At 42.5% G+C, this 12,699-nt stretch overlaps 1 protein-coding gene across 1 annotated transcript in view; it reads left to right on the top strand.

Annotated features, from left to right (window-relative positions):
- Positions 1-1,149: 1,149 nt before the first annotated feature.
- DBT (dihydrolipoamide branched chain transacylase E2) overlaps positions 1,150-12,699 on the top strand; it is a 25,051-nt gene continuing 13,501 nt past the window's right edge. Inside the window, exons 1-5 of the mRNA XM_019531026.1 lie at positions 1,150-1,247; positions 6,251-6,371; positions 6,546-6,621; positions 10,380-10,561; positions 12,430-12,557. Of these exons, the coding sequence (XP_019386571.1) occupies positions 1,191-1,247; positions 6,251-6,371; positions 6,546-6,621; positions 10,380-10,561; positions 12,430-12,557 (564 nt within the window). The 5' untranslated portion in view covers positions 1,150-1,190. The remainder of the gene's footprint in view (positions 1,248-6,250; positions 6,372-6,545; positions 6,622-10,379; positions 10,562-12,429; positions 12,558-12,699) is intronic.

The raw sequence follows: 12,699 nt of genomic DNA on the forward strand, positions 1-12,699 counted from the left end.
CTTGGCTTTCCTGGTTTGCTCCCTGCAGGACTGGACCAGTGCAGAATAATCCTCCTTCGAGGTGAATCCCATGCTCCATCCGTTGTAGGCCTTTCTTTTTAGCCTCAGGAGGTCTGCTAGATTCCTGGAGATCCAGGGGGGCTGTTGTGGAGAGTCAAGCAGTGCTGACGGAGTCAGCTGATTTCCTTGTTTATTATAACCTCCTTGACTCCTCTGAAGTCTTCATCCCATGGTGTTAACAACCCTCTCTTTTTTCTAATGGTCTTGATGCTCCACTAATCTAGCTGCCCCTTTGTTCTGCAGTGCTCCTGCCGGTGAGCTGCTCCTGGTCAGGAAGCTCCTAGTTCACAGCCCTGCTGATTGTTTCCAACTCAATTCCAGTGAAGTTGTATTTGTTTTTGCTTCAGTCTTTAACTGAATAATACGTCCCTAGGTCCCTAGCATATTAAGAAAGCTTCCAGTTCCTTTTTAACAGGAGAAATATATGTGGTGTTTTACATGCAATAATGTACCCCCCCTTTCCAAAAGTCTAGATCCACTCTTGACTGGTTTAAGCTGTAAAAACTAAAATTGTCATGGGGTGGAGGGGACTCTTTTTGTTTGGGCTCCAGACACATGATGCTGTCTCACAATGTCAAAAGGCAGGAGGAGGGGAAGGGTGTTCTTAGCTTTTCTCCCTGCCCAGGTCTCTCACAGGGGTGTGCCTTTAACTATGTTGTCCCTGCTCAAGCCTCCACAGTGAGGCATTGGGGAGGACAAGATCTGGCAATGATGGGATTTGGGGGCTGCCGAAATTCCAGGCTAAATCCCTTTGTGAAAGGAACTTCCCCCGTCCGCGATGGGCACAGGAACTCGGTCACTGAAGGAGCCCCGTCAATTTCGGCAGCCCCCAAATCCGCATCAGTGCCAGATTTTCCCCCGCAACAGGCACTCTGTGCGCTTGCCCGCTCCCATCAGCAGGCACCCCGGTCCACCGGAGCCCGGGGTCGCTGGCTTGAGTTCCCCGCACGGCTCTGCCCCCTCCCACCGCGGGGCGAACACGCCTCTCTAGCCGCGCATTGGCTGCTGTGCGGGAGGGCGGGCCGCTCTTGGGTTTTCTGATTAGCTACAGTTGGCGACGCTGCCTTCTGATTGGCTCTTAGAGGGGAGGGGCGCGGGGCGTGGCGCAGCCAGTCTCTTTGCGGAGTAAGATGGCGGCGGCGGCGGCGGCAGTCCTGCGGAGTGGCTCCCGGGCTGCGGGGCGCCTGGTAAGGGGCGGTGGCACCACCTGGCAGTGCGGGGCGGGCGAGGACTCCCCCGCCTGCTCCGGGTGCGGCGGCGGCCGCTGCCAGGGCCTTCCGGGGCGGGGCGGGGCGTGGAGCCAGCTCCCAGCGGGGGACCCCAGCCCGGTCAGCCCCGGCGGGGAGCCACCCTCGAGACCTCTGCTGGGCCCGGCCGCGCGGCCCCTGTCCCCACACAGGAAGGGCGCCTGCCGGCTCCTGCCTCTCCCGCGGCCGGGTGCGCCCCGGACCCCGGTGCCCGCCGGCTTGCAGCCCTCCCTCTATGGCCTCGTGCCGTTCCCGCAGCTTTTCTTTTACGTGCTCCCCATCGAAGTCCCGGAGCCTCCTGGCTCTAGCTCAGCTAGCTGTCAGACCGAGAAGGAGACTTCGGATGGTGTGGGGACCCGGGGACTGTAGAGCTGTCACTGTCGCTGTCTGTGCCTCTGCCTCATCCACGGGCTCCTTGCACTCTGAAGGCCGGTAGGCACTGACCGATGTGCTCTGCTCTGTCACTTCTGGGAGTGCGCTTTGTGATTCACCCCCCCCCAAGTTTGCATTATTTTACCTCACAACACTTCAGCTTCCCAGGGAACCTCAGTAACAGGAATATCACAGGAGGGGGTTACAGGAACAGAGACATTTAAAGGGAACATCTGGCCTGGATGCTCTGGGAAGTGGATTTTTTTTTGGTCTGTAAGTAGACCTACAAAGTTTGCCGCTTTGTCTTGTGTTTAATGTGCGCTCCAGAAATTTTGCCAGCTTTGTATTGAAGAATTTGCCAGTGAGTTTTAATAGACACATCTTGTAATATCCTAGTTTCAAACAATATTTTGCCTACTTCAGTTGTCAGAGCATTTTGTGAAAATGCCAATGGACCCATAAGACCAGAAGAAAGTAGGGCTGGAAGAGATCCTACAGAGTCATCTAGTTCAACCCCGTACTCAGGGCAGGATTATTCATCCCTGACCAAACCATCCCTGACAGGTGTTGACTAACCTGCTTTTGAAAACTTCCAAGGATGGCAGTTCCACCATTTCTCCAGGTAGCCTGTTCCAGTGCTTGACCACCTTCATAGTCAGAAATTTCCTCCTAATGTTCAACCTAAATTTCCCCTGCAGAAGCTTGAGGCCATTGCTCCTAGTCCTGTCCCCTACAGTAAGAGAGAGAAGCCCATCATCTCTATCCTCTCTGTAATTGCCCTTCAGGTATTTGAAGACTATTATCAAATCATCCCCCAGTCTTCTCTTCTCCAGAGTAACTAACCCTAGTTCTTTCAGCTTTTCTTCATAAGTCTTGCCTCCCAGGTCTTCTCATTTTTGTTGTTCTGTGCTGGACTCTCCAAACTGTCCACATCCTTCTTTCTGTACATTGCTTTATTAGTCTTCTTCCCATCCAACGTGCCTGCTTTCCATCTCCAGAGGCAGTTGCTGATAAAATGAAAATGATTAGGAGCTGTTGTGCATCTGTAATTTATCACATCATTTGAGACATCTTCATATCTTTCTCTTTTGGAGGATACTCATTTTTGTTCTAAAAAAAAATCATTTTCATATTTTTGTTTTGCTGATTTCTATACAGGAGGATATGCACTTTTATATTGAGAGAATTTATGCAAAACAAGAACAAAAATATTAGTCAGATATTCCTAAAACCTGACCGATCCTAAATTTGAGTTTTGTAAAGCTGCCAAGACGCATGTGTTCCAGAGAGAGAGGCCTGCCACTAAACAGTGTGCTCCTTTTGATTTGGAGATCAAGTGCTTCCTGGTTGTCTTAAATTATATGGCTGGGTAGACAGCAAGAAGTAATCTCAGATAACTGAGTCCCAGAACTTAATTTGGATTTGCATGGATCAACAAAAACACCTTGAAATATGCCTGTACTGGAACAGCCAGTGCAAAGACATGAATAGATGTGGGGTTTAAGAGAGTAGTTCTGTTCTGTGCTAGCTGAAGTTTTCCCCAGTCAGTGGTACCTTTTAGGTAGGCTTTATGTTGGTAATCAAAGCACGTAGGCAACATGGTATGCATTGCCTCTGTGAAGCTGCTAACAGAGTCTCTTCTGCTGTAAATAATAATAAAAAGGCACATTAGGCTTCTTACAGGCACATCCAGACGTGCGTGGATATTTGGTTCCCTCGGGAGAAGTAGCAGCAGTGCACCTTGTGCCGCAACTGCTTGTTCCCGGGGAACGCCTGTGCCACATGCACTTTGGCACACTGCAAGTTGCCTTGGCTGGTGGCAGAAAGAGAGGCCAGGATATCCGGGGGTCAAAAAAAATCATGGAAAAGAAATGGAGCAGAGCATGCTCAGGCAGTGCACTCTTGCAGTATGGAGAATACTGGACTGTGCAGTATGTGGTATTGCAAATGTGTTTGCAGTGCCATATACTGCACGATCATGCTGGTCTGGATGTGCCCTACCAGTCTAAGGAACTAGGAGCAAAATTGTGTGTGGTAGGAACTATTATCAAAAACAGTTTTAGCTTAAATAGTGTTTGCACTCCTGGGGACACTGGGCCTTGTAGGTCAAATCATAAGCTCCTGTACTTTAAGAATCATGTAACATTTGCGTGGGACAGCTGTTGTCAAACCTTTGCAGTCATTATATATGGCAGTTTTGTTAGGATGTAAATATTATTACTTTTGAAATACTTGTTTTTCTCTACAGCTTATAGCCTTGTAGATGCAAAGTTTATTTTCAGTTGGTCTGAAATTGGGCTAGATGATCCTACAAGAATTTATAAATGTACTTAATCTTCTGACACATAACATTCAGTTTGGTATTGGATGAGTTAAATGTACATCTAGTACAGTATGAATAGGGTATTTCATGTGTTGTGTTATGTTAATATTACTTTGTATTTTGTTTCATGAAGCAGGAAAAATACTTAGTAAAATTATCAGCTGCTTTAGCTTGTGGATTTGATTTTATTGCAAGGTCAAAAAAAAGAACACTTCAGTATGAAAGGAACTATAATACTATATGATTTGACATACTAAGTGTTTCTAGTAAAGAATGTATAGTTTTAAAAACCAAATCTAGATTAAGTATATTAGATTTCAGTAGTTTTGAATTAATCCTGCAAATGTTGAGTTAAGAGAGAAACTCTTCTGTAACACAACCAGTCTCTTTTTTTGGCAGTGATATTACTAATTCACTATCTCCAATGATTGCCAAATATTAAAATCACATGGAAAGCATTCATGAAACTTCATTTAGTGATAGTTCAGAGGTTTGAGGCTGCTGCTTGTGATCATCTACACAGGTAAATACTGGGCATTTCCAGGTAGGGGCTTATAAGGGGTTAAGAGTTTTGTTGTATATTCTGAATGGATAAACTTAGCTAACCAAGCAATACAGCCGTGTGCTCAAATGGAAAATTAAAAAAATGGCAAGATAAAAGGAAAAAAAAACACAAAGACAGAAAAGTAAATCTCAGACTATGTTCCTTTACTTTATCATATTTTTTTAATCTGCCAATAAAGCAAGTAGTATTATAGTTTGTTAATTTCTATTTGCTAATTTTTTTCATGACAATTGGCAAGAAGGGTACAGAGATTGCTACATTTTCACAGGAGGAATTAATAAAACACCCATTCAAACTCAGCAGAGACTAGTTCAAGCAACTGAAAGGTAAACGAAAGTGACATTGGAGTGTCATTAGAGTTCGCCTGTGCTACACAAATATTTGTTTCTGAAAAGTAAGAAAATGACTATAGATGATTTGTATGTTGGGTCTTATTATACAGGTAATATAGGAAATATAGACAGTACCTAACTCAACTTGGCATAGTATTCTTGTGTATTAAGGTGCATCATAAAAACACATTCTTTCCTCTCTTCTAGAGTGACAGTTGGGAAGTTAATATGCTTTGCCATTTGTCTGAAATAAGGAGTAACATAAAAATATAGCAATAATGTTTTATAATATCAAATAAAATATTAAAACAAACTTTCCTATGCAGCTATCCTGTTTTTTGGAATCTCACAGAAGATAATTTCTAAATTTTACAGTCTGAGCTGCTTGAGGTATTATGTGACTACCTGAAAATTGGTAGTACATTTTGGTAGTTTTATTTAAAATTATTCTTGTTAGATTATTTTTTATTGTTTTAAAATAACATAATGCCATAGTTAAATTATATAAAAATAATCATGCTAAAGTGAGAAACATGGGTCTTTTTTCGTAAAAGCCTGATTTTAATCCCTGTTGAGATTAAAGATAACACACCTCTTTACTTCTGTAGAAGTACTGTGGCTTTAATTTTGACCAAAATTGCTGCCACTGATTATTCATCGTCTTTGTAATGAAGAACACTGAAGCATGTTATATTGACCTATAGACTAGATTTTGAGTGTGCGTAACTGCAACTATAAAATGAAACATGCCAAATTGTAGTTCAATTGTAGTAATAAGGCTGATACTACAGAATACTTAGCTCATAGTATAAGCCAATTCTAGATTGTTTTTAAAGGGAAATAGAAGGGCAATTGGCTGTGTCCTTAGCAGGTTTCTTGATGATTAATATGTCTGAGCATCTTTTGATCTTTTTAATAGAAGGCAAAGACGGACATTGTGGTTTCCTCCAACTCATTTTTGGAACTCTTTCTAATATTAATTTCTGTTGTGGCTGATGTAATTAGTATACTCCATGCTTTTTGTGTGTAATCCCTGTAAAATATAAAGTTGGTATAGTTTTGCTAAGCAATTGATGTGCATCTTTCGATAATATTGTCAAAATTTTTCTTAAGTAATGCTGCTGAAATGCTATGCTGTTCATGAGGGTTTTGACTTTCCAGGTGCTGTTTTGGTAAAATTAGTTAAGGACTTATGGCAGAGCTCACATTAATTTTGTATCTGTACAACTGTAAAAGGTCATTTAAAGGAAATTAAAATGTTTCACTATAACTACTGCTGTACCCAAAAGATATGAACAAGCTCTGATTTTCTTAGTCTACCATTTTAATACTTAAGATTTATCTCCCCCAGATCTGTGTTTGCCATACTAGATCGTATAGCAGTGTTCGCCTTCTGAAGTCAAAATACGTGTATGCATTTGACAAATCTGCCTTTTTTAATCATCAACACAGATTGTTCAGAACATCTGCTGGTAAGTTTTTTTTCTTATTTATGTAACTAACTTTACTGTTTTATATGTTATATTAGTAGTCCATTTATTACTAATTAGTATATAATCTAGTTTTTAGTACATTAATATTTTTCTTTGTGATCATTTAAATTTAATATTTAACTTGATATTTTTGTCCCATTTTTCTATTTCAAGTTTCAGATGGCCAAATTGTCCAATTTAAGCTTTCTGATATTGGAGAAGGGATTACAGAGGTAACTGTGAAGGAATGGTAAGTTATTTTTCTTATTGATATACTTAAAAAATCAGAAGCCCTTTAAATGATTGTTAATCATCAGCAGGGATCTGGGTTTTCTGGTCACCATGGGAAAATACAATAAAACATGGATTTCCTTATTTTAAGTAGAAAAATTAGGAATTTCTTATTTTAAGGACAACCCCCCCCCCCCGATTTTCTGTCTTTAAGGAGAAAAACGTGGAAAATGGTAGGTTTCTCTTTGTAGGCTGGCAGCGTTACAGCCTGCAATGGGCTGGGGGGAGCCAGAGGAGGGTGTTCAGCAGGAGGTGCCCCATGCATGTACACATATACACGCATGCATGTGGCAGCCAGGCAGCATGGAGAGCAACTATTTGCAGGTAAGTCTGGGAGTGGTGGAGGATTGAGGCCCCCATAGTGAGGGATAGAGCGAGCTGGGCAGGACTCGGGCTGGGGATACTGCCCTACCAGGGCAGTGCATGGGTCCTGGGTTTAGGGTGGGAACATGCGGCCGCAGGCCCTTGGCGGAAAGCGAGACGAAGCTATGATCAGCTTGTCCAGGAGGCAGTAGGGGGGCTGGCTCCCCACCAGTGTGCTCACTCCCAGGAGGGATGTGGGGGCCATGTGACCCCTAAATTTGGGGGGGGGGGTAGGTGCAGGCTGGCAGTTACAGGCTTGGGGCTCCCTGTCTTTTTGCTTTCCCCCGGGGGCCTCCTCAGGCAAGTGGGTGGGATCTGGTACAGCAGGGCAGAACAGGGGCGGGGTGGCTTGGTGCAGCCACAGGGAGCTGTGTGCCACCATGGCAAGGCACCCCATGCCTGCCTGGCAGTAGTGAGTTGGACAACTCTGTGTCACTGCTGCTAGGCAGGCAGTGGGTGCCTCGCCATGGTGGTATGGGTCTCCCAGCAGTGGCCCCACGCCTCCCCGCTCCACTCTGCCCTGCTGCACCAGGTCCCACCCACTGGGCCGTGGAGGCCCAGTGGGGAGTGAGGGGCACTGGCAGGCCCAAGGGGCTGTGGGTCCTGAGTGAAGGCACTGGCAGGGTAGGGGGCCGAGGGGTAGGAGTGTGGGGCACCCGCAGGGCTGGAAGGCTGTGGGTCAGTGGCATTGGCAGGGCTGCTTAGTACCACAAAGCAGCAGTAGGGAGATCAAAGGGCAAGGGAAGCTCTGATTTTTCCATGATAAAAATACTTAAAATCAAACGTCAAAATTTATACATATTCAGAATTTATTTTATTATAGTGATTGAGGCACTGGTAGGCATCCTCATTGCTATAAAATTATAGATATCTCAATAAAACATGTTCAACAGACACCTATATATAAAATCATAAAAAGCTGTGGTTGGAAGGGACCTCAGGAGGTCATCTAGTCCAACCCTCTGCTCAAAGCAGGACCAGCCTGAACTAGATCATCCTAGCCAAAGCTTTGTCTAGCTGGGTTTTGAAAGTCCCCAAGGATGAAGCTTCCACCAGCTCTCTCGGTAACCTGTTCCAGTGTTTTACTACTCTCCTCGTGAGAAAATTCTTCTGAATATCTAACCTAAACTTCCCTTGCTGCAACTTGAGATGGTTGCTCCTTGTTCTGTCATCTGCCACCACTGAGAATAGCCTAGCTCAGTGGTTCCCAAATTCTGACAGATTGCACACCGCTAATTTAAATGATATAACCTTAAGTACCACCAGAAAATTTTTAGTTAAACCTTAAGTACCACAAGAAAATTTTTGTAATATAAAGTAATTATAATAAATCGGTTAACATATACCACTGATGGGTTGTCTGTGTACCACTGATGGTACCTGTAACACAGATTGGGAACTGCTGGCCTAGCTCTATTGTCTTTCAAACTCCCCTTCAGGTAGTTGAAGATTGCTGTTAATTCTGTCAGTCTCCTCTTCTCTAAACTAAATAAGCCCAGTTCTCCTAGTCTTAACCTCATAAGTCATGTCCCACAGCCTCCTTACCATTTTTGTTGCCCCTTGCTGGACTCTCTCCAATTTGTCCACAGCCTTTCTATAGTAGGGGGCTCAAACTTGAACAAGGTACTCCAGATGTGGCCTCACCAGTGCTGAATAGAGGGGAATAATCACTTCCCTTGACCTACTGGCAACACACCAGTGCAGCCCAGTATGCCATTAGCTTTCTTGGCAACAAGGACAAACTGCTGGCTCATATTCAGCTCATTGTCTACTGTAACTCCCAGGTCTTTTTCTACAGAGCTGCTGTCCAGCCAGTCAGCCCCCAGCCTGTACTAGTGCATGGAATTGTTCCATCCTAAGTGCAGGACTTTGCACTTGTCCTTCTTGAACCTCATGAGATTCCTTTTGGGCTAGTTCTTCAATTTGTCTAGGGCACTCTGAATCCTAGTCCTACCCTACAGCATATCTACTACTTCCCCCCCGCCAGCTTGGTGTCATCTGTAAACTTGCTGAGGGTGCGCTCTATGCCATCTTCCAGGTCATTGATGAAGACATTGAACAAAACTGTACCCAGGACTGACCCCTGGGACACCCCACTTGATACAGGCTGCCAACTAGACATCAAATCATTGATTATTATTTTCTGAGCCTGATGCTCCAGCCAGTTTTCTGTCTACCTTACAGTCCAGTCATCCAGCTGATACTTCCTTAGCATCCTGTGATAATGTTGTGGGAGACTGTATCAAAAGCCTTACTAAAATCAAGGTTCGCTACATCCACCTGTGTCCCCGCATCCACAGAGCCAGTCACCTCGTCATATATAGTGGTGTTTCATTTTAATCATGGAAAAATGTAGATTTTGTTGTTTTTAACCAGAGAAGTTGTTGCAGGAGAGGGTTTATCAGAGAATTTGCCATTTTTAAATAGAGAAAACCAGGATCCTTGTTGTCATGTGAATAACTTTTTAGCCTGCCAGTGTAGGTTTTTTAGAATTTTGATTTACCACATTTTGAAACTCTGTGCCATGTACAACAAAAGCTTCATAAAGCTTCTTAATATTCTGTTCTGTCTCATAGTATTCTATTCTTTGTGGGGCAGTATCATTATTTATCTACACTTGGATTACAGTAGGTACAATTCACAGTAGGCAGATTTTCCTTATTTACTCAGTGACTTACCCAAATTAAGATTTTTTCATTTTCATAATGCTTTTTAAAAACCTTGGTGTGTGTTATATTCAGGAATAGATTATTTTCAAGAAAATATGGTAGCAGTAGCCTCTTCAGTTGCAGAGCTTCTGTATCTATATGTGTGTTGGGAGTTTCAAATAGTCTTTTCCTACTATTAAACAATGTTTGTTGTATACTGTGTAAAGACACTTAGAAGTATATAAATACCAGTAGAGCTCAATCTACAGCCTGTGAGCTGGATCCAGTCTGTGGAACAGTGTGAACTGGTCTGCAGGGCTCCCCAGGGGTCCAGAAATTTAGCAGCAGGGAAACAGTAGCGACCCCACTGCCATCAAATTTGTGGACCCCTTGGGAGCCCCACATGCTACATAATATGCGTGCAGGGCTGGATCCTGCGTGCAGGGCTGGATATGGGCCTCTGCTGTTGGTACGCCAGATTGCATCTGTGACCTGACCCTGTGCTCTATCTTGCGCATGGATTGTCCCCTACATGGGATCTGGCCTCTGGACCAGCTGTCCACCGCTCATCTGGATTAGAGAATTGGATAGATTGAGCACTACAGCACTGCACTGGCATGCATAATTACATTTATCAAAAACGTACAAAGCCAGTATGATTTTTACGCTTATCATGCTCTGTGAAAGTCTGTTTGTTTTCCCTTAGGTATGTAAAAGAAGGTGATAGCGTATCTCAGTTTGATAGCATCTGTGAAGTACAAAGTGACAAGGCTTCAGTTACTATCACTAGTCGTTATGATGGAATTATTAGAAAACTCTATTATAATCTAGATGAAATTGCTTATGTTGGAAAACCATTAGTGGACATAGAAACTGATGTCTTGAAAGGTATTGTAAACAGTTTTATTCCTTTAATAATTTATTTTTGTTGTTATAAAGCCACCCAGGTTGTTGGTTGATTTCAGTATTAATATCATAATTTCAGAAAAGGAATTATTGGTCAAGCCTGTTGGATTTAATTTCTGTATGTGGCAGTGGCGCAGGTGCCTCTCCTAGCTGCCTGGCCCCAGCGTGGATGCAGGCTGTCCTCATCGCTGATGCAATATCAAAATCACCTAGCCTCTGCCAGACTGGAACTGGATTGTTCCTGCCCTTGGCATATAAAGGTTGCTGGACCCAATATAGAAAAAATAGCCCTAATTCTACATTAAAGATTAGAGGTGAAACATAGCAAGATTTGAAGTCAGTGGGAGTTTTATTACTGATTTGGGTGGAGACAGGAATTTCATTCTAGCCGTTTTTGCCTTTTTATGTCTTGTATGTGACACTTTCCAGGACTTGTGAGCTTTGGAGAGTTGTTCATGACAATATCACATAAGGCTCTACATTTAAACTTTCACAGAGCGTTATTTTAATTCCTCTTTTAATGCAACAAAACAGTTTTAATAGGAGCATGCACTGTTTGTCCTCTTCTAAAAATAACCATGTCAGACAATGACTAATACTGTTTTTGGGACAAAAAGACAGAGCCTTTTTGGATCAAGCAAAAGGAATGATTTTCTTGTTGCTCTCTCTCCAGGTCTTTGAAAGGAACTAAGGTTTTTATTTATATTCAGTTATTTTTGTAAAAAATAAAAGAAATAGAGATGGATTGAATTTGTGTTATACATATTGAAGAATAGTCTTCAGTAAAAGTTGCAACAGTTTTTTTTTATAATTATTTCAGCAAAAACATGGAACGATACAGACTTTTGTGATATCTCTGAATTCACTGTATATCTCCCCCAAAATTGTAGGATCTGAATCTGAATCCTTGCACTGTCAGAAGGTCCAAACAAAGCTCTACCATCTCTGTTTATACTGGATAGTTCTTTGTATATGCCCTGTATATTGTTAGTTCCCATAAATGTTTCTTTTCTGAGTAATATTAGATAGAGTCCGATATCCTACTTTAACTTTTCATTACGTTACTTAAATTTAAACCAGGTGAAATACCCTCATGCTGGACAATTGCCAAAAGAAAAACAATGTATATTTAAATATATATTTCATTTCCCTTAATTCCTAATTGTTGTTCTTATAGTGGAGAGGTCTGGGTTCTTATAGGCAGTTAGAGGTTAGAAAAATCCATAATTTACTGAAGTAATTGGCCTGTTAAATACACTGGCTGTTCAAATACATTTTAGATATAATATAAACTGTAATGTTGAGTTTATTATGCCTTCTTGGGTATCCTGTTTTGTCAGTAACTTTAGTGTATCCAGCAAATGGACTTGCTTAAAACAAAGTGGATCAGTCTTGCTGAGAAATTTACATTTCCGTTGTCTTACCAGCACCCATTGTGTCAGATTTGCATTACATGTGGTAACCAGTGACTTTTTTTTTAAAGTGTCTCAGAATGGAAAGACCTACTGAATTATGTGGGTTTTGGTTTTGTCTCTGTTTCTCCCCCCCCCCTTTTTTAAATTTTGTTCTTATTATGTTGTGCTTGTGTTGCTGGTGTTTGAATAGTAAGCATACAAAATGGAACACAAGTAGTTTCCAGTATTATGGATCCTAACACCTGATTTTTGTTTAGATGCATGGGGGTCTTGCCCAAACTTACTTTGTATTAAACCGTATCCAGATTACATTATTTTTAAAATTGGGATATGTAAAACAAATTCCTTGCCTGACTTTGGTCCATTCTATGTTTAGCCTCTATTGCCAAGATTTTTGGAGCCACATAATACATTTAGTCTTTGTATGATTTTCAGATGTAGCCCCAGAAGAGGATGTTGTTGAAACACCTGCTGTGTCTCATGAAGAACACACACATCAAGAAATAAAGGGACATAAAACCCTAGCAACCCCTGCAGTTCGCCGTCTTGCCATGGAAAATAACGTATGTTTGTTTCTTACTGAACTGGGCCTTTTTACTTTCGTAGTTTCTAGGGTCGGAAGGGACCTGAGCAGATCTAGTCCGACCCCCTGCCATGGCAGGAAAGAGTACTGGGGTCAAACGACCCCAGCAAGGTGTTCATCCA

The sequence above is a fragment of the Crocodylus porosus genome, unplaced genomic scaffold, assembly GCF_001723895.1.
Source record: "Crocodylus porosus isolate Cpor-Errol unplaced genomic scaffold, CroPor_comp1, whole genome shotgun sequence".
Lineage (NCBI taxonomy): Eukaryota > Metazoa > Chordata > Crocodylia > Crocodylidae > Crocodylus > Crocodylus porosus.